This window comes from Hyla sarda, chromosome 4 (assembly GCF_029499605.1).
Source record: "Hyla sarda isolate aHylSar1 chromosome 4, aHylSar1.hap1, whole genome shotgun sequence".
Classification (NCBI taxonomy): Eukaryota; Metazoa; Chordata; class Amphibia; order Anura; family Hylidae; genus Hyla; species Hyla sarda.
This window is the reverse complement of record NC_079192.1, coordinates 241,203,267-241,223,112: the sequence shown is the minus strand read 5'-3', so window position 1 is coordinate 241,223,112 and position 19,846 is coordinate 241,203,267. Positions and strand designations below refer to the sequence as shown.

Sequence of the window (19,846 nt, the reverse complement as noted above, 5' to 3'; positions counted from 1 at the left end):
TGAAAAATGAAAGAAGCGATCTGATTGGTTGCTTTGGGCAACTTGTACAGGTTTTAATACATCTCCCGCATTGTCTTTGATTATCGGCTTCACATACAAAACATAAGACTCCTAAGACCAATTTGTTGTCCATTTAATACTTTAGAATTTCTTCTGTTTATACTAAATAGCAGTGTAAGATATTTTGTGTTGCTTTTTTCACATTTTTACAGATACATATTTAATAGGGGAATTTGCCCTGACTCAAAGCTGTCATGCACATATTTAATAGAGCAATTGGCAGACAACAGAAAGGTTGATGCTAAGAAGCTAGGCATATTTTATATATGTATTCTGCTTTTTTAAGTCTATCTCGATCACCCTACATGTTTATCTTGACGTGTGTTGTGTAGAGTAGTCCTTCTCAAACTGTGAGATGCCAACCAGTTGTTAGTGGGGCACTGCTAAGGAGGTAGTTTGATCAGAAGTCATCATATGCGTCACAAGACTTTCTATTATGGTTTTCCATTGTGCTTGTTGTAATAGTCGACTGGGCTCAGAAGACACATCTTCACATACATTAAAGTAATCATAAGAACTAAACCAAAGGTGAAGACTAGTGAGGTCCAGTAATACTATGAAGTGGAGGATTGCTGTTTGAATTATACTTGATATAAAACAGAATTACTGTATATATGATTGGGAATTACGCTTGGGAATTACCTTCACTCAGATGCTAGCTTCAAACAATGTTTTTGCCATAAAGTTGACTCCAATGTTTTTTTTAAGGTATCCTGCATAGAACCATTTATCGTGTATACAGAACAGGGTACAACAGGATCTTAAGGACAAAGTTGTCAGCACCTCCTAAGTGAAATAAATGAGCAGGTGCAGATCTGCTGTAGTACAGTACAAAAGTAAGCAGAAAGATGCAGCAAAATATCAATCAGCAGCATTGTATGCTATTTAACCCCTAGACAACCTCAATATGTGTATTTACATCCAAGCTGCCAAAGCCTCATGCAGGTTAAACTTAAATACACATAGGGGGAGATTTATCCAGAAATGTCTGTTAGATCAAATTTCCACCTTTTTTTTTTTGTCTATACTTTGACTAGCGTGCGCCTTATTCATCAATAATGCGCAGTGTAATGATGAATACGGTGCAGCTCTCCTTTAGTGTGAAAAGTTGTCTAACGTACACCTTTTCTAAAAAAGAGTCAGACCAACAACCAGAGGCCTGGGTTCCCAACCCGTGGTACACCTGCCCATAGGGGTAAGCCATGGGTTGAGCATTTGTATGCGAAAGCGCCGACAAATACTGGCCATGCACTGTCAAGTACTTGTCAGTGCATAGCCGGGCAAACCTCCAGCTGTTACAAAACTACAATTCTCAGCATGCAGTGACAGAAGGGCATACTGGGACTTGTAGTTATGCAACAGCTGGAGGCACACTACTATAACTTTCAGCATGCCTTTTGGCTGTCCATGCATGCTGGGGGTTGTAGTTATGCAACAGCTGGAGGCACACTGGTTGCAAAACACAGAGTTTCTTACATAACTCAGTGTTTCCCAACCCGTGTGCCTCCAGCTGTTGCAAAACAAAAACTCCCAGCATGCATGGTCTGTCAGTGCATGCTGGGAGTTATAGTTTTGCAACAGCTGGAGGCGCACTGGTTGGGAAACACTGAGTTAGAAAACAGATAATGTTTCCTAGACAGTGTGCCTCCAGTTGTTGCAAAACTACAACTCCCAACATGCCCAGACAGCTGAAGGGCATGCTGGGAGATGTAGTTTTGCAACAACTGGAGGAGAACAGATTGGGGATTACTGTGTAGTTGTCTCCAAACTGTGGCCCTCCAGATGTTGCAAAACTTCAACTTCAAGCATGCCCAGACTGCCTAGGCATGCTGGGAGTTGTAGTTCGGCAACATCTGCATGGCCAGATGTTACAGAACTACAACTCCCAACATGCCTGGACTGTCTGGGCATGCTGAGAGTTCTAGTTTTGCAACATCTGGAAGAGCACAGATTGGAGACCACTGCACAGTGGTCTCCAAACTGTGGCCCTCCAGATGTTGCAAAACTACAGCTCCCAGCATGTCCAGACAGCCAAAGGCTGTCTGGGCATGCTGGGAGTTGTAGTTTTGAAACTCCTAGAAGCAGCAGCGAAGATTAGTGACGATCTTCACTGCTGCCTCTGATGCCGACGCCGACGCTACCCCATTGCCTCCCCCATCTCCGGTTTTATAATTACCTGTTTTCAGGGCCCGGGGTCCGCGCTACTTCTGGCTCCTGTGGTGTCCTGCGCTATTGCTGTCTGCTGTACAGCGCAATGACGAGTGATGTCCTCAACGCGACATCACCGTCAGTGCGCACAGTGACCGCTCAGGACGCCGCCGGAGCCAGAATTAGCGCGGACCCCGGGAACAGGTAATTATAAAACCGGGGATGGGGGAGGCAATGGGGCAGCGGCGGCAGTGGTGGTTGGACTAGGTAGGACCCCAGGACAGGCAGGGGAAGAGAAGCGGGCGGCGGCGGCGGTCTCTGGACCCGCAAAAGCTTCTGCAGTTCATTGATTTAAAACGCCAGCTTTAAATTATTGATCTGCAGCGGCTTCTGAGGGGGGGAGGGGGGAGAGATAGCCGATAACTTATACCGGTATATCGGTATAAGTTATTGGCTATCTGGCTGGTAACAGCGGGACTTCTGCCAGTTAACCCATGCGATGCCGTGCATCGCCGGGTTAACTGAATGCAGTCTAAAGACGGCAGAATGTGCGAAGGACCTGCACAATTCGCCGTCTATAGACAGGATTCTGCAGGAAAGGGTTAAAGGTTTAATTGTGAAAGGTAGAAATTATTCTCAAGCCTACTGGTAGGTGGTGTAGCTTTGCGCCTAAAAATTTACCTTTGCGCACAAAATGGCGAATGACAAAAGTCGCAAATGATAAATACGTGACCACTGCATGGTCAAAAAGAAAAAGTTCTACGGGTAGGCAAAAAGAGTGAAACTGTCTATATCAAAAGGCGCATAAAAGTCTCAAAATATGCTGCTTGTGTCTGAACTGTCACGCCCCCTCCCATAGGCTTGCATTGAGGGGGCAGAGCTGTGACATCACTATGCACGCTCCTGGGAAGATTCTAACAGGGTGCGGCGTGGAAGATCACGGGGGTCCTTTGGATAGGGGATAAGATGTCTTAGCGCCGGAGTACCCCTTTAATACCCTATAATGACAAAGTACAAACTGAACATTAGAAATCTTTGGTAATTCGTTAAAAAAGAAAAAACTAAAATATTGCACTGACATAAGTATTCACACCCTTTACTTAGAAATTAGTTAAAGTTTCTTTGGCAGCGATAACAGCCTCCAGTCTTCTTGGGTATGATACCACAAGGTTTACACGTATAGATTTGGGGATTTTCTGCAGTTCTTTTCTGTAGACCCTCTCATGCTCTGTTAGGCTGCTTTCACACTGTGAAATAGTTCTGTTTAGGAACTTCCGCCAGAAGTTCCGTCACTATATCGGCGAAACCCGGCCGTTACAAAACCCCTGACGGCCGTGACTAAATTACATTGCAGCCGATGGGGTAATTTTTCTGCAACGATGTCCCGTCACTATATAACGCCCATAATGAATTACGGGCATATGCGGGTGCAAACGGGCAGTTACAAAACCCCATAGGCTGCAATGCAATTTAGTCACGGCCGTCAGGGGTTTTGTAACGGCCGTTTTTTTCAGCTGTAGTGACAGAACATGTGACGGAAGTTTGTAAACGGAAAATTCATAGTGTGAAAGGAGCCTTAGGTTAGATGGCCACCATTGGTAGTAAAAAAAAGTTTTGTTCCTTAGCAAAGATTAAAATGTGTCAGGTGGAGATAATACAATTCTGGACATTTTAAGAAATCCTACTGGGGTTCTTTCACTGAGCAATTGTTATGTATAGCAGTGGTCTCCAACCTGGTACTCTCCAGCTGTTACAAAACTACAACTCCCAGTATGTCTGGACAGTTGTCTGGGTATGCTGGGAGTTGTAGTCTCACAAACAGCAGGAGAGCCACAGGTTGGAAACCACTGATGTATAGATTGGCCTTTTCAATATTGATGTCAGACACTTTTTACAACATTTAAAAACACCCCATTTCATCAGTTTTTGATTTAAAAACTGCCAGCAATAATTGTAATAAAATAATAATTATTGCTCATTAGTTGAATCCTCTGCCATTCCAGCAGCAGTGCCCCAGTGGTTTTATGCCAGACCCTTTGTTTGCATGCCAAGAGAGATCATGCGCCATTTATACTGGCATCACCACTGTGGCCAGAGGTTGGCAGCGGCTGTCAAGTGATGACTGCTGACATGTAAAGCAGGGCCCACATGGGAGACCACGAGAGTGCCGACACCGGATTTTCTGGATTTAACCAGTAAATGTGTTTTTTCATTTTATTACACTACATTTTCTCCCAGCATTTTTTTTCTAAATATAAGTATAAGTGAATCAGCTCTTTACAAGTGAGAATTTAGGGAGCTCTAGTATGTCCTGCATCTCATTTCTGACTGGGATGCTGTTTCCTGTCTTTAGCAGATATAAGGTTAAGCAGATGTTTTCTGGTATTTTTCTGAATAGAGTATTGGCTAGTGTTGATTTTCTGTCGCATTTCAATCCAATGTAAAACTGGTTAATATTCATGCCAGTAAGAACGCCATGAGCACCTATGGGACATTATTGTGATGATATGAACGATCTTACATACAAGTTGCAGAAGGCATACAGTTAAACATTTTTCAATAGGCCTGTTAAAATATTTCTAAACCACAAAATACAAAAATTTCATAAAAAATGCCCCAAGGATATTCTTAGATTTTACCTTAATCTCACTGCTCCTGTACAGAGGTCTTTCAAGGAACAGGAAGTTTTAAGGCCTGCAACTGATAAACAAATATAGTGGCAACTGAGGGAACCTATCACCCTAAAGGGGGAGAGTAATGAGGGGACCTGGCTACCTAAAGGGGCAAACTACTGAGGGGACCTATCACCCTAAAGGGGGAGAGTAATGAGGGGACCTGGCTACCTAAAGGGGCAAACTACTGAGGGGACCTATCACCCTAAAGGGGGAGAGTAATGAGGGGACCTGGCTACCTAAAGAGGCAAACTACTGAGGGAACCTATCACCCTAAAGGGGGAGAGTAATGAGGGGACCTGGCTACCTAAAGAGGCAAACTACTGAGGGAACCTATCACCCTAAAGGGGGAGAGTAATGAGGGGACCTGGCTACCTAAAGAGGCAAACTACTGAGGGAACCTATCACCCTAAAGGGGGAGAGTAATGAGGGGACCTGGCTACCTAAAGGGGCAAACTACTGAGGGAACCTATCACCCTAAAGGGGGAGAGTAATGAGGGGACCTGGCTACCTAAAGGGGCAAACTACTGAGGGAACCTATCACCCTAAAGGGGGAGAGTAATGAGGGGACCTGGCTACCTAAAGGGGCAAACTACTGAGGGAACCGATCACCCTAAAGGGGGAGAGTAATGAGGGGACCTGGCTACCTAAAGGGGCAAACTACTGAGGGGACCTATCACCCTAAAGGGAAAGAGTAATGAGGGGACCTGGCTATCTAAAGGGGCAAACTACTGAGGGGACCTATCATCCTAAAGGGGGAGAGTAATGAGTGGACCTGGCTATCTAAAGGGGCAAACTACTGAGGGGACCTATCACCCTAAAGGGAGAGAGTAATGAGGGGACCTGGCTACCTAAAGAGGGAAAATACTGAGAGGCTAGTCTTCATATAACATAGGGCCAGACTGTTGATAGTATTCAGAAATATTGGGCAGACTAGATGGGCCGAATGGTTTTTATCTGCCTACACATTCTATGCTTCTATGATTGCATATATTTTTACTCATTTACACACACACATACACTAACCTTCTCTATAAAGATCTGTCTCCAGACTTGGCAGATCTATTAGACTGACCAGGGAGGTTGTGGAATGGTCATGACGCTCTTGCAGCAGATGGCGATAGACAAATGGCACACTGTGTGAGGTATGCTATATACATTTGTGTACCTGCTTGCAGTTCATCTGGTGGGCCAGGACCATTCAGACAAGACAGGGCTCCGATCCCCCATATGCCCCATAGCAGCCACATGGTCTGCCTCTATAGGTGGTATGATATTGCTAAATATCGGCACACAGAAAATTCCATGTAAACTGCTAGTAAAGTAAAAAGATATTTTTAAAAGTATAATTACATTTTTAAACTAGTACACAAGAGATCTTCAAGAGCAGAACAGAACATAAAAAAAGAAAGAAAATGATTTGTATTATGATACAGGAGATATTGTCAGTATTTAAATGGCTTTGGCCAGTGTGGCATTAAGCTTGGTTTCCAGATTGTCAGTATGTTTGCCTAGGTCTTTAAGTTTCGTTTTGACTTTGGCCGTCAATTTACAACATACTTTTTTTTAAGTCATGAATGTAGGAGCCGAGAGAAGCAGACTATTAAGACTTTATTGCCTGAGTAAATTGGATATCAGGCTCCTCTGCTTTACAGGTCTGGGAAAAAATGTCAGCCAAAAGTAAATAGAAGACAAAACTGATGGGAGGCATCCACAGGTAGAACAGAGGAGAGGGTCAGTGAAGGCCAGAAAGAAGCTGCTTATTTACACATCTGCAAGAAAGTGCCAAAAAAGCGGAGAGGATTAAGGACCTCTGAAGTGTCGCCAACATTTCCAAAGAACCTAAGGGGTAAAACTGACTTAAATAGGATAGAGCAGGGTAGAGAGCAGAATAGGTGTAGCAGAATTCCAGTCTGCAGATGTAATGTCCAATCTTTGCAGAATTTAAATCTGATGGATTTAAAGCTGATGGAGAAGCCAGGAAATCCCTTAGAGAAGGGTCTTAAAGGGGTACTCCAAAAGATAGGGGATAAGATGTCTGATTTCAGGGGTCCCGCTGCTGGGGACCCACGCGATCTCGGCTGCAGCACTTTGCTCCGTGCCGGATGACTGGCAATGCGGGGCAGAAGCTCGTGATGTCATGGTCATGCCCCGCTCGGGATGTCACAACCACGCCCCCTCAATGCAAGTCTATGGGAGGGGGCGTGACGGCCATCACGCCCCCTCCCATAGACCTGCATTGAGCGGGCATGACCATGCCGTCACGAGCCTCCGTCGCTGTACCCGATGCTCGAAATGAATGCCGGGTGCAGCAGGGGGATCACTGGGGTCCCCAGTGGTGGGACCCCCGTGATCAGACATCTCATTGGTACAATACACCCCTTGGAATCAGGCGGTATCACTCATCTGGCCAGAAATTTAGTTGAACCATTTAGTACTGACACTTGCTAGAATGCACATGGGGTCATATTGTTCCATACTAACACAGGTTTTCTACAGGCATAATCTAAAAGAACAAAGAAATATCAGTAAAATATTATCCAATAACATCAGTATTTTAAAATATTTATGAAAACTGAATGTAAAAGGATCAAGGCTGAAAGGACAAGGAAGAAACGTACCATGGTCTTCTGCTCTATTGATTTGTATCCTAAATCAACATTATGTATAGATTCTACAGTGCGTCTACAGAAGCAGCATACAAATAAAGGAATATATATATATATATATATATATATATATATATATATATATATATATAAATTAGGATGAATACTTAGGAAATTGCAATATTTTTCATTAAAAATGAAATGGTAATAAAGGAATTTAGAAAATACTTTAGAAAATGTAGAAAAAGTATGAACATTAATATTTGATTCACATTTATATATATGAAAAAAAAAAAAGCATTTGGTCTAAATATTGTATTCTTCTGATATACAGGGTTCCAGTGAAGAGGAGCAAGCTCTTTTAGCCAAAACTGGATCTTTTGCATCACAGCATCACCACTTACTTCACTGTCTGGAAAAGACCACGGTAGGGAAATTGAAGCAATTTACTTTTGTTGAAAGCAAAATAACGGTAGTTTTGTATTAGCTTTATAGCAGACAGGCTAGAATCTCTATGGAAATTTCTTTATAGTCCTGCGATGTCAAGATGATTGCTGAGTCCACATCTTTTAATATGCATAACATTATTTTCTCTCCGAAGAAGAAATCATTGTTAACCTTATTGTACCCTTTATCATTCAAGTTTTTGCATTTTCACTTTAGTGTTTGTAATTCTGTTCCTTTAAAAGTTAATAGCATCATTTGTCAAGTAAATGATTTGCAACCTTATTTTACTAAATTAAAACATTAAAGGGGTACTCCGGTGGAAAACTTCTTTTTTTTATTTATTTTTTTATTAACTAGTGCCAGAAAGTTAAACAGATTGTAAATTAGGCTCCTTTCACACTATGAGCATTCATCCATTAGTAAACATCCATTTTCTATGTAAAAACGGATGTATAATGTCTGCTGGCACTATGCGCTGCTAATAGAAACACTTTACATTCATAGCGCTGCAGGGGTATATGTATATAGAAGCACTGGGGTGCAGACATATAGCGTTATCTGCCCCCCACAGCGCTTCTATATACATATGCCGCTGCAGCGCTATGTATGAAAAGTATTTCTATCAGCAGCATCGGGCCGGCCGATGCTGCTGCTAGAATGCTTTTCACATATAGCGCTGCGGTGGCATATGTACAGTGGGGATCAAAAGTTTGGGCACCCCAGGTAAAAATTTGTAATAATGTGCGTAAAGAAGCCAAGGAAAGATGGAAAAATCTCCAAAAGGCCTCAAATTACAGATTAGACATTCTTATTACACGTTAACAAAAGTTAGATTTTATTTCCATCATTTACACTTTCAAAATAACAGAAAACAAAAAAATTGCATCTGCAAAAGTTTGGGCACCCTGCAGAATGTATAGCATGCACTGCTCCCATTGCAATGCTGAGACCTGCCAGTGTCATGGATTGTTCTCAATCATCATCTGGGAAGACCAGGTGATGTCAATCTCAAAGGTTTTAAATGCCCAGACTCATCTGACCTTGCCTCAACAATCAGCCCCATGGGTTCTTCTAAGCAGTTGTCTAGAAATCTGAAACTGAAAATAGTTGACACTCACAAAGCTGGAGAAGGTTATAAGAAGATAGCAAAATGTTTCAGATGTCAATATCCTCTGTTTGGAATGTAATTAAGAAATTGCAGTCATCAGGAACAGTGGAAGTTAAAGCAAGATCTGGAAGACCAAGAAAAATATCAGACAGAACAGCTCGCAGGATTGTGAGCAAAACAATTCAAAACCCACGTTTGACTGCAAAATCCCTCCAGAAAGATCTGGCAGACACTGGAGTTGTGGTACTCTATTCCACTATAATGAAATACTATGGTCTTCATGGAAGAGTCATCAGAAGAAAACCTCTTCTAGATCTGCACCACAAAAATCAGCGTTTGAACTTTGCAAATGAACATATAGACAAGCCTGACGCATTTTGGAAACCAGTTCTGTGGACTGATGAGGTTAAAATTGAACTTTCTGACCGGAATGAGCAAAGGTACGTTTGGAGAAGAAGGGGGAACACAATTTAATGAAAAGAACCTCTGTCCGACTGTGAAGCATGGGGGTGGATCAATCATGCTTTGGGGTTGTATTGCAGCCAGTGGCACAGGGAACATCTCACGAGTAGAAGGTAAAATGGATTCAATAACATTTCAGCAAATTTTGGATGCTAACTTGATGCCATCTGTGAAAAAGCTGAAGTTGAAGAGAGCATGGCTTCTACAAATGGATAATGATCCTAAACACACCTCAAAATCCATGGGGGTTGTAAACTGAAGGTTTTGCCATAGCCTTCACAATCTCCTGACCTCAACATAATTGAAAATCTATGGATAGACCTTCAAAGAGCAGTGCGTGACAGACAGCCCAGAAATCTCAAAGAACTGGAAGACTTTTGTAAGTAAGAATGGGCTAATAAGTAAGAATGGGCTAAAGAAAGCGTTTACAAGCTGTGATACTTGCCAAAGGGGGCAGTACAAGATATTAACTCTGCAGGGTGCCCAAACTTTTGCAGACACCATTTTTTTGTTTTCTGTTATTTTGAAAATGTAAATGATGGAAATAAAATCGAACTTTTGTTGACATATTATAAGAATGTCTAATCTGTAATTTGATGCCTTTTTGAAAATTTTCCATCTTTCCTTGGCTTCTTTATGCACATTAGTACAAATTTTTACCTGGGGTGCCCAAACTTTTGCTCCCCGCTGTGCTGCAAGGGTACATTATACATGGGCTGCCTGGGGTATATATGTATAAATGCGCCGGCGGGGGGTGTAAATATATATATATATATATATATATATATATATATATATATATATATATATATATAATGTGCTGGCGGGGGTCATATCTTTATTAATGCGCTGGGGAGCTAGATATATAGGCTGTATGTCTGCCCCCCCCCCGCACAGCTATATATCTTGCCACCCACAGCGCTTTTAACATAGAGATATGCCCCCCTGCTACTCACAATGTTCATTTTTAAATCTCCCGCTGAGAGCCCTGAATGGTTCCTCAGTACAGGCCATTCAGGGGCCCCCATGGGGGATTAAAAAATGAAAGTTAAAACACACAATACATCGCAGGGTTGCGATTGGGTCTCAGAAGTGAACCCGGTGTGATCAATCCCTCAGCCCCTGTACTACAACCCCCATCATGGAACAGACTCTGAACCATGATGGGGGAAGTAGTACAAACACTAATGTAGCCTCCCCAGCTGTCTGCAGACTCCCGCAGCCAGGAAATTACTACTCCCATGATGGAAACAAGTCTGTTCCATGATGGGAGTAGTAGTAGTCCCTCAGCACTGCAGGAGTCTGCTGATGTCACCTCTTCTGAGCATGCTCAGAAGTAATAACGGATATTATAAACCAGGTGCAAACAGATGACATAAAGGATCATCCGTTTGCCATAGACTTCAATGTGAAAAATAACGGCCGTTAATTTATCCGTTTCTTGCGACAGAAGAAAAATTAGTGCATGTTCTGTTAATTCAGCCATCACAACTAACGTCCGTTAGTCATGACAAACTATAACAGGTCATAACGGATAATCAAAAAATCCCATAGACTTTAACCCCTTAAGGACGCAGGACGTAAATGTACGTCCTGGTGCGGTGGTACTTAACGCACCAGGACGTACATTTACGTCCTAAGCATAACCGCGGGCATCGGAGCGATGCCCGTGTCATGCGCGGCTGATCCCGGCTGCTGATCGCAGCCAGGGACCCGCCGGCAATGGCCGACGCCCGCGATCTCGCGGGCATCCGCCATTAACCCCTCAGGTGCCGGGATCAATACAGATCCCGGCATCTGCGGCAGTGCGCGATTTGAATGAATGATCGGATCGCCCGCAGCGCTGCTGCGGGGATCCGATCATTCATAGCGCCCGGCGTCTCCTGCTCTGGTCTGTGATCGAGCAGACCAGAGCAGAAGATGACCGATAATACTGATCTGTTCTATGTCCTATACATAGAACAGATCAGTATTAGCAATCATGGTATTGCTATGAATAGTCCCCTATGGGGACTATTCAAGTGTAAAAAAAAATGTAAAAAAATGTAAAAGTAAAAGTAAAAAAAAAGGGAAAAATCCCCTCCCCCAATAAAAAAGTAAAACGTCCGTTTTTTCCTATTTTACCCCCAAAAAGCGTAATAAATTTTTTTTATAGACATATTTGGTATCGCCGCGTGCGTAAATGTCCGAACTATTAAAATAAAATGTTAATGATCCCGTACGGTTAACGGCGTGAACGAAAAAAAAAAAGTCCAAAATTCCTACTTTTTTAATACATTTTATTAAAAAAAAATTATAAAAAATGTATTAAAAGTTTTTTATATGCAAATGTGGTATCAAAAAAAAGTACAGATCATGGCTCAAAAAATGAGCCCCCATACCGCCGCTTATACGGAAAAATAAAAAAGTTATAGGTCATCAAAATAAAGGGATTATAAACGTACTATTTGGTTAAAAAGTTTGCAATTTTTTTTAAGCGCAACCATAATATAAAAGTATGTAATAATGGGTATCATTTTAATTGTATTGACCCTCAGAATAAAGAACACATGTCATTTTTACCGTAAATTGTACGGCGTGAAAACGAAACCTTCCAAAATTAGCAAAATTGCGTTTTTCGTTTTAATTTCCCCACAAAAATAGTGTTTTTTGGTTGCGCCATACATTTTATGGCATAATGAGTGATGTCATTACAAAGGACAACTGGTCGCGCAAAAAACAAGCCCTCATACTAGTCTGTGGATGAAAATATAAAAGAGTTATGATTTTTAGAAGGCGAGGAGGAAAAAATGAAAACGTAAAAATTAAATTGTCTGAGTCCTTAAGGCCAAAATGGGGTTAATTGGATTTTGTAACGGACGTTTAACATCCTTTTTTAAAGCTTTTCTAACGGGCGTTTACAACGGATCTTTTAACGGATGAATTTTATAGTGTGAAAGCAGCCTTACTTCTATTAAAAAAATATTTGTCCTTCCAATACTTATAAGCAGCTGTATGCTACAGAGGAATTTCTTTTCTTTTTTAATTTCTTTTTTGTCTTGTCCACAGTGCTCTCTGCTGACACCTGAGGCCCGAACTGTTCCTAACACAGACAGAGGTGTAGGCAGAGAGCACTGTGGACAAGACAAAAAAGAAATTCAAAAAGAAAAGAATTTCCTCTGTAGCATACAGCTGCAAATAAGTACTGGAAGATTAAGATTTTTAAATAGAAGTAATTTACAAATCTGTTTAACTTTCTGGCACCAATCCATTAAAAAAAAAAGTTTTCCACCGGAGTACCCCTTTAAAGAGGACCTTGTGCATTTAGTCTGATTTAGCAAATATTTGTCTTCCTCAAGAAATAACAAATCTGAGGTATATTTTTTAATAATGCACTCGGAAAGTCTTCAGGCTGCATTTGAAGAAAAAAAACTAACATTGTCATTGAGTGCATGTTAAGGGGGGAAAACTTGAATTTTTGGCACAATTAATTTTCTACTTTAAAGTTGTGAAAAAGTAAAGGGGTCTGAACACTTTCCCTGTGCATTGTAGCTTTGCGTTGTGCTGTTCCACCCCTATTCCTCCTCAGAGTGTAGGAATAAATTGACAACTATGCGTTACCAATCTCCTTTGTCAAATGGAATATGTCTCTTCATAGTATGGACAGTGTGCAGGAGCATACCACCAACTGGAAACATTCTGTTATCAATGTATTCACACATTTCTAGGTGTCAAGATGTTCCAGAATTGTTATTTCAGAGGGAATACAATTATTCACGAAAACAGATACTGTATGTCAGGAGCAGGCAGGGTCCTCTTTCATACTGCCTTACCTATAGGGTGTCTGCACCAAGGTTATAACTAATATACAAATAAAAAAAAAATCTGGATAACAATACAACATAAATAGTAACAGCAGGACAACCCCTGTCCATATGACCTATTAGGGTTTCCCACTTGGAACCTCCCTCTATAACCCTCGTGAACGTTTTTTAGTGTGACATGTTTGTACATTTTCTTGCACTTGGGTGATAGAGAGCCCGTTCCTCAGCTCCCTCTATAAAGCCCCTAACAGGTAGTATCTTTTGGTCTGGTGGACTAGAAAAGTACCTGATTGCTGGAATGTAATACTACATTTCCTCTGCAGGTGAAGCTGTTTGCAGCAGTTGCTTTATGGTAGGGTTCTCAGGAGCCAGACCCTGGTGATCAGATGATCTGCTATGGCAGCTGCCAAATTAGTGAGGATGTCTATGCTGAGACAACCATCTTTTAAAGAGGTTTTCCAGGATTAGAAAATCATACAAGCTTTCTTCCAGCGCCACATTTGCCTTTAGTGTTTTTTTTGCTATTGCAGCTAAGTTTAATTTAAGTGAATAGACCTAAATTGTAATACCACACACAACCTGAGGACAGTTGTGGTGCTGCTTTTGGGGGGGGGGGGGGGAGCAGCTATGTTTTGTTTGTTTTTATTAACCTTGGATAACTCCTTGAGGCTAAATTTCCACTTGGTTTTCTTTCTGGCAGTTTTTGGATATCGGCCACTGCAGTTTTTGAGCCAAAGCCAGAAGTGTATTCAAAAGGAATAGGACATATAAAAGAAGGACTTTCACTTCTCCTCCCTTATGGATCCACTTCTGCTTAAAAACTGCAGTAGCAATTGTCCAAAAACTGCCAGAAAAAAAAAAACAAGTGGAAACTTAGCCTTAGGTTATGTTCAATTTTGCAGAATTTCCAGCAGACATTCCGCAATGGTCTGGCTACCCTACGCTATACACCATAATCCTGGCAGTAGGACTGGTGTGATGTTTCCTCACAAAGGCCTCATCAAGGTTTTGCCCATGTGATCACCAGACTAATTGTTGGCTATCATTGCCTTCAATACAAAGGCAGGACTCATACCAGAGGAAGATAGTCTCGACTGTCAGTGTTTCTCAAGTCCCCCCAACAGGTCATGTTTTCAGGATTTCCTTAGTCTTTCACAGCTGAAATACCTGGTGATGCCTGATTCACTGACCAGAATTATATCACCTGTGAAAGACTAAGGAAATCCAGAAAACATGACCTGTTGGGACCGCACTTGAGAAACACTGCCATAAGTGGCATGAAGTCAATTGAACACTTGTAGCTGAAAGTCTGATTCGTAGCCCAATGTCGTGTAAGTGTCTTCTGATAGTTTGTGTAGACACTATTTGGCATGTGACATCCAATTTCCATTGTAGTACAAAATTGATCACTATTCTTCTAATCTTTGAATCCCTCCATGCAATGGTTAGCCTCTGTGTACCGCTTCCTGTCATTCTAGCTTGTCATTGGTCTCTTAACTAATGACAAGCAATGTTAAACACTGCTGACATCTTGGCCTACATTCATAGTGATCTGCTGTAGTGATGAACCAAGGTCTCTCATTTCAAGGATTCTGCCCCCTCAGATTGTAATAAGTGGCTATAACTGGTTCGCTGATAAATAAGAGTCCTCGCACAATCAAACCTTACTGACTGATTTCTGAGGTTTCATGTGGTTGGACACATTTGCCCCTTACTTGCCACAGATTGAATAGTTTATTACTAGCAGATCTTAGTGACCCCAGTTGCTTCCTCGATTTGCATAACCTTATGGCTTGTCCTTCTTGGCGTTGCAAGATCAATGTAAAGAATTGTATAAATGGAAGCCATGCCCTTTGTACAATGGTGTTGAATGAAATGACTGCTGTCCCTTAAATGTGAAACATTTCAGGTTTCAGATTTATCAAAACCTATCCAGAGGAAAAGTTGCTGAGTGTCCCATAACAACCAATCAGATCGCTTTTTTAATTTTTCAGAGGTCTTTTCAAAAATGAAAGTACCGATCTGATTGGTTGCTATGGGCAACTCAGCAACTTTTCCTCTGGACAGGTTTTGATAAATCTCCCTCTTTCTGTTTATTTTCCTCTTTATGTTATGATCTGCTCAATAGCCAACCCCTAACCCTAACCGCAGAATTTAAGGAAATCCTAATAACCCATTTGTATATAAACTCAGATTATTGAAGAAACTCCTTAATTCTACGATTCTACTAATGCAAACACAATACAATATTGATAGTAGATAGTGTCTGTATATGTGGGATAGCTGACTAATCTTTAATGTGATTTTCTGTGTAAGTCATTGTCTCTCGGATTATGTTTTCATTTTCTATGTCTTTTCTTCAGGTAAATATAATGGTACAATATGGCTTCTGTCTCATGCATCTCTGTCTCTGTCATCCAAATAATCTCCATTTCCCTTGTTTTTCTATTATCATGTTGCATGTAGGGGTTATCTCATATTGTGGATGAGTCCATCTTACCACTAAGTCCTTCATCCAAAATTCAGGTACCATTTCAATGTTTCTTCTGATTGTGGAAGATTTAGGACGCACCTTCATATCTAATGCAACTCTAGTAATAATGTGTCACTCTGTTTCCTTAATGATAACTGAATAAATCTGAAGGTGCCCTACATCTGAAAAATCAGATATTTCTGTGTGTGAATGTTGTCCCATTATGTGTACACACTTAAATCTGTAACCACAGTATTGTGAAATGAATTCAATCTGACATCACAAACCATTAACATACATTTGTACTGGACATATAAGCTGGCCATACATATAGCATAAATGTCAGTGACATTAGCCAACAATCTCCTGTGTATTGGGTGCCTCCTGGTTTCTCTCAGATGTCAAAGAAAGGATGGGTCAGGCATGTTGGATTTCAAAATGCTCCTTTTTTTTTTCCTCCCTATTGAAATAAATAAGGACACTTAAAGGGGTACTCTACCCCTAGACATCTTATTCCCTATCCCCTATCCTCAGCGGCGGGACCCCCCCCAATATAGCACGCAGCACCCACCTGTTACTGCTCCGGAAGCACTGGAGGGTCTGGCTCCCGACCACAGGAACGGAAGATTGTTGTCATGACTCCGCCCCCGTGTAATGCCACGCCCCGTCCCCTCAATGCAAGTCTATGGGAGGGGGCGTGATGGATGTCACGCCCCCTCCCATAGACTTGCATTGAGGTGGCGGGGAGTGACATCACATGGGGGCGGAGTCATGACATCACAATCTTCCATTCCTGTGGTCGGGAGCCAGACCCTCCAGTGCTTCCGGAGCAGTAACAGGTGGGTGCTGCGTGCTATATTGCGGGGGTCCCCAGCGGCGGGACCCCCGTGATGTCTAGGGGTGGAGTATACCCCTTTAACCGACCCAATAATGCACATTTTTAGTAAAGACAGAAAAAATAGATTAGTATTGGACTAACAGTTATCTTATGTGTATGGCGAGCTATAAACCACCAAAATCACTTATAGGCTTTTATAGAAAAAACTGCAGATCATGTCATATCATCACAGAGAGCTTTAATACATTTTTCAAGTTGGCCATATAATAAATGTTAAGTATTTCGATTGAAGAAAAATCACTGAATTCATAGAAGACAAAAGCTAATACAGACCATTGTAATATTTCTTCAGAGATTCACTGGCTTCATTTTGTCTTTAAGGAGTAGTCCAGTGCTGAGAAACTTAATCCCTATCCTAAGGATAGGGGTAAGTTTCAGATCGCTGAGGGGCCGACCACCCGTGCCCCCACGATCTCCTGTACGGGGCCCCGGCTCGCTGGCCAGATAGTGGCTGTCGACCACCGCACAAAGCAGCGGCGGACACGCCCTCTCAATACAACACTATGGCAGAGCCAGAGATTGCCGAAGGCAGCGCTCCAGCTCTGCCATAGATTCGTATTGAGGGGGCGTTTTGACAAGCGCATGAAGTGGCGGCTGCCAGGGTCCCGTACAGCAGTTGGACCCCCCCCGCGATCTGAAACGTATCCCCTATCCTTAGGATGGGGGATACGTTTTTCAGCACTGGACTACCCCTTTAACGGTTTCATAAATAATGCTCCGTATGGCATAATGTAATAATGTCCATACAATGGCAACAAAACTGGATAACATCAAATCATTCATTTTATCTATATAACAGATTTGTGTAATAAGAATGGTGTTTTAGTGTTTTCTAAGCCCTTATTTTGTCTTCTTGTGTGACTTGTTAGTTTACTTTCCTTGTCCGTGTGTCAGTACCTCAATATTGTTGCCACAAACTGTACACTAAATAATTCAGCCCATGTCATGAAATTACAAAGCTATAAAATTTCAATAAATCTTCCATTATGGTAATCTGGACAGCTGTACTTTCATGCGCCAATTCCTTGAATGTCCATATTTGTCCTAATCCGCTTTCTAAAGGTGAGTCTTGTGAACATTGTACCAACCTACCCCTGAATGTTTAAGGATTATTCAAAATGACGTGTGTGTCTTAATCCCTGAAGAGGGCGCTGTTTCCCCCTCTGTATATAACTATGTGTTATGAGAAAGAGCTTTATGCTGTATAGCACATTTTTCCAGTGCGAGACCTAGGGCCATAGAATCACATTACACTGGGTCTCATGCTGGACACAAGTGCTGTGGAGACAGGGTAGGAATATTTAGAACCATTAGAGGAGCGCTTTAAATTTGGCTAATGTAATGGATGTAAAAAAATAATCAAAATTGGCTGAAAGAAATGTAATTCACTATAGGCACAATGAACACGACTTCAGATGGATCTAGTCAAGGACATATAACAAATACATGTACAAGGAAAGTAAACAGGGCTTGAGAAAGACTGAAATGTGACATTGTTATTACTAAAGTGTGTGCTTATTAAAGCGCCAATGTCATCAAACAGTGGTGCTTTAAATGCTGGTATCTATACGTTGCTTCTAACCAGCAGTCCAGGTCTGACTTTTATCACAGGTGGGCATGTGGGTGGCACAGATAACTCCTGACCCACAGGACAATAGGACTCTTTTTAACTAATGCCCATACGGCAATACAATTTGCACTCTGCTTCCACTCTATATATGTATATATGTTATAATTGGTAAGGAACCTTAGATTGAGATTTTTTTTCTATCCTTATTTTGTTTATATGTCTTTAAATACTAAATCTGCAAATGCAAGAATTTTTAGGATTATTGTTCTATACATATCCTTATGAACTTGGGACAATTGTGTTTTTATTTGGGACATTTTTTTTATCTTCCTTTGTTGCATATAACATGTTGATCTTAAAAAGCAAGATGCAATTCTTATACATAGTTAGATATTTTATTGTAACTTTTTAATCTTTACCTAATTTTGTTTTCTGCCAACTGTAATTTAAACTATATAAATAATGACCTAAAAACCTAACCATGTAAAGAAGAAAGATAAATACATATGATTGCTGCAAACACTAATGGAAGTGTTGTTGTATGAAACGGACAGTGAGGACTGAAAACTGGTGCTATTTTAACCCCTTAAAGGGGTACTCTGCCCCTAGACATCTTATCCCCTATCCAAAGGATAGGGGATAAGATGTCAGATCGCCGCGGTCCCGCTGCTGGGGACCCCCGGGATTGCCGCTGCGGCACCCCGCTGTCATTACTGCACAGAGCGTGTTCGCTCTGTGCTTAATGACGGGCGATACAAGGGACGGAGCAGAGTGATGTCATGGCTCCACCCCTCATGACATCACGGCCCGCCCCCTAAATACAAGTCTATGGCAGGGGCGTGACGACCGCCACGCCCCCTCCCATAGACTTGTATCGAAAGGGGCGGGCCGTGACATCACGAGGGGCGGAGCCGTGACGTAACAATGCTCCAGCCCCTGTATCGCCCGTCATTACGTGCAGAGCGAACTCGCTCTGTGCAGTAATGACAGCGGGGTGCTGCAGCGGCAATCCCGGGGGTCCCCAGCAGCGGGACCGCGGCAATCTGACATCTTATCCCCTATCCTTTGGATAGGGGATAAAATGTCTAGGGGTGGAGTATCCCTTTAAGGACACCACCTGCTTTTACCTTAATGACCAAGCCCAACTTTTCCATTCTGTCATGTGTCTCTTTATGTGGTAAAAGCTTTAAAATGTTTTACTGAGCAAAGTGATTCTGAAATTTTTGTTTATACATGCTACATTTTTGTGAAAATCTACAAAATAATGTGAAAAATTTTTGCAGTGAAAATTGTTATCTTTATTCTGCAGGTTAGTACAATTATAGTGATACCAAATTCATAAAGCTTATATGTTAGTTTTCCTTTTCATAACAAAATCCTTTTTTTGTTTTGTGGTGCCATGTTCCGACAGACATATTTATTTTTTATTTTTGTTTGACTGCTTTGTGTGAGGGCTTGTTTTTTTGTGGGACAAGTTGTATGTTTTATTGATACCATTTTTTCGACACATGCTACCTTTTGATAATATTTATTCTACGCTTTGGGTCAAAATGAGTGATTCTCGCCCGTTTTTGTTGTTTTTCTTACAGTGTTTAT

General features: G+C 41.6%; 1 protein-coding gene across 3 annotated transcripts in view; it reads left to right on the top strand.

Annotated features, from left to right (window-relative positions):
* Positions 1–19,846, top strand: part of KCND2 (potassium voltage-gated channel subfamily D member 2) — a 462,503-nt gene that overhangs the window by 385,992 nt on the left and 56,665 nt on the right. For 2 of the 3 annotated variants that reach the window (XM_056573830.1, XM_056573829.1), the window contains exons 4-5: positions 7,824–7,916; positions 15,776–15,835. In XM_056573830.1, the coding sequence (XP_056429805.1) occupies positions 7,824–7,916; positions 15,776–15,835 (153 nt within the window). The remainder of the gene's footprint in view (positions 1–7,823; positions 7,917–15,775; positions 15,836–19,846) is intronic. The other variant, XM_056573831.1, reaches the window with a different exon arrangement.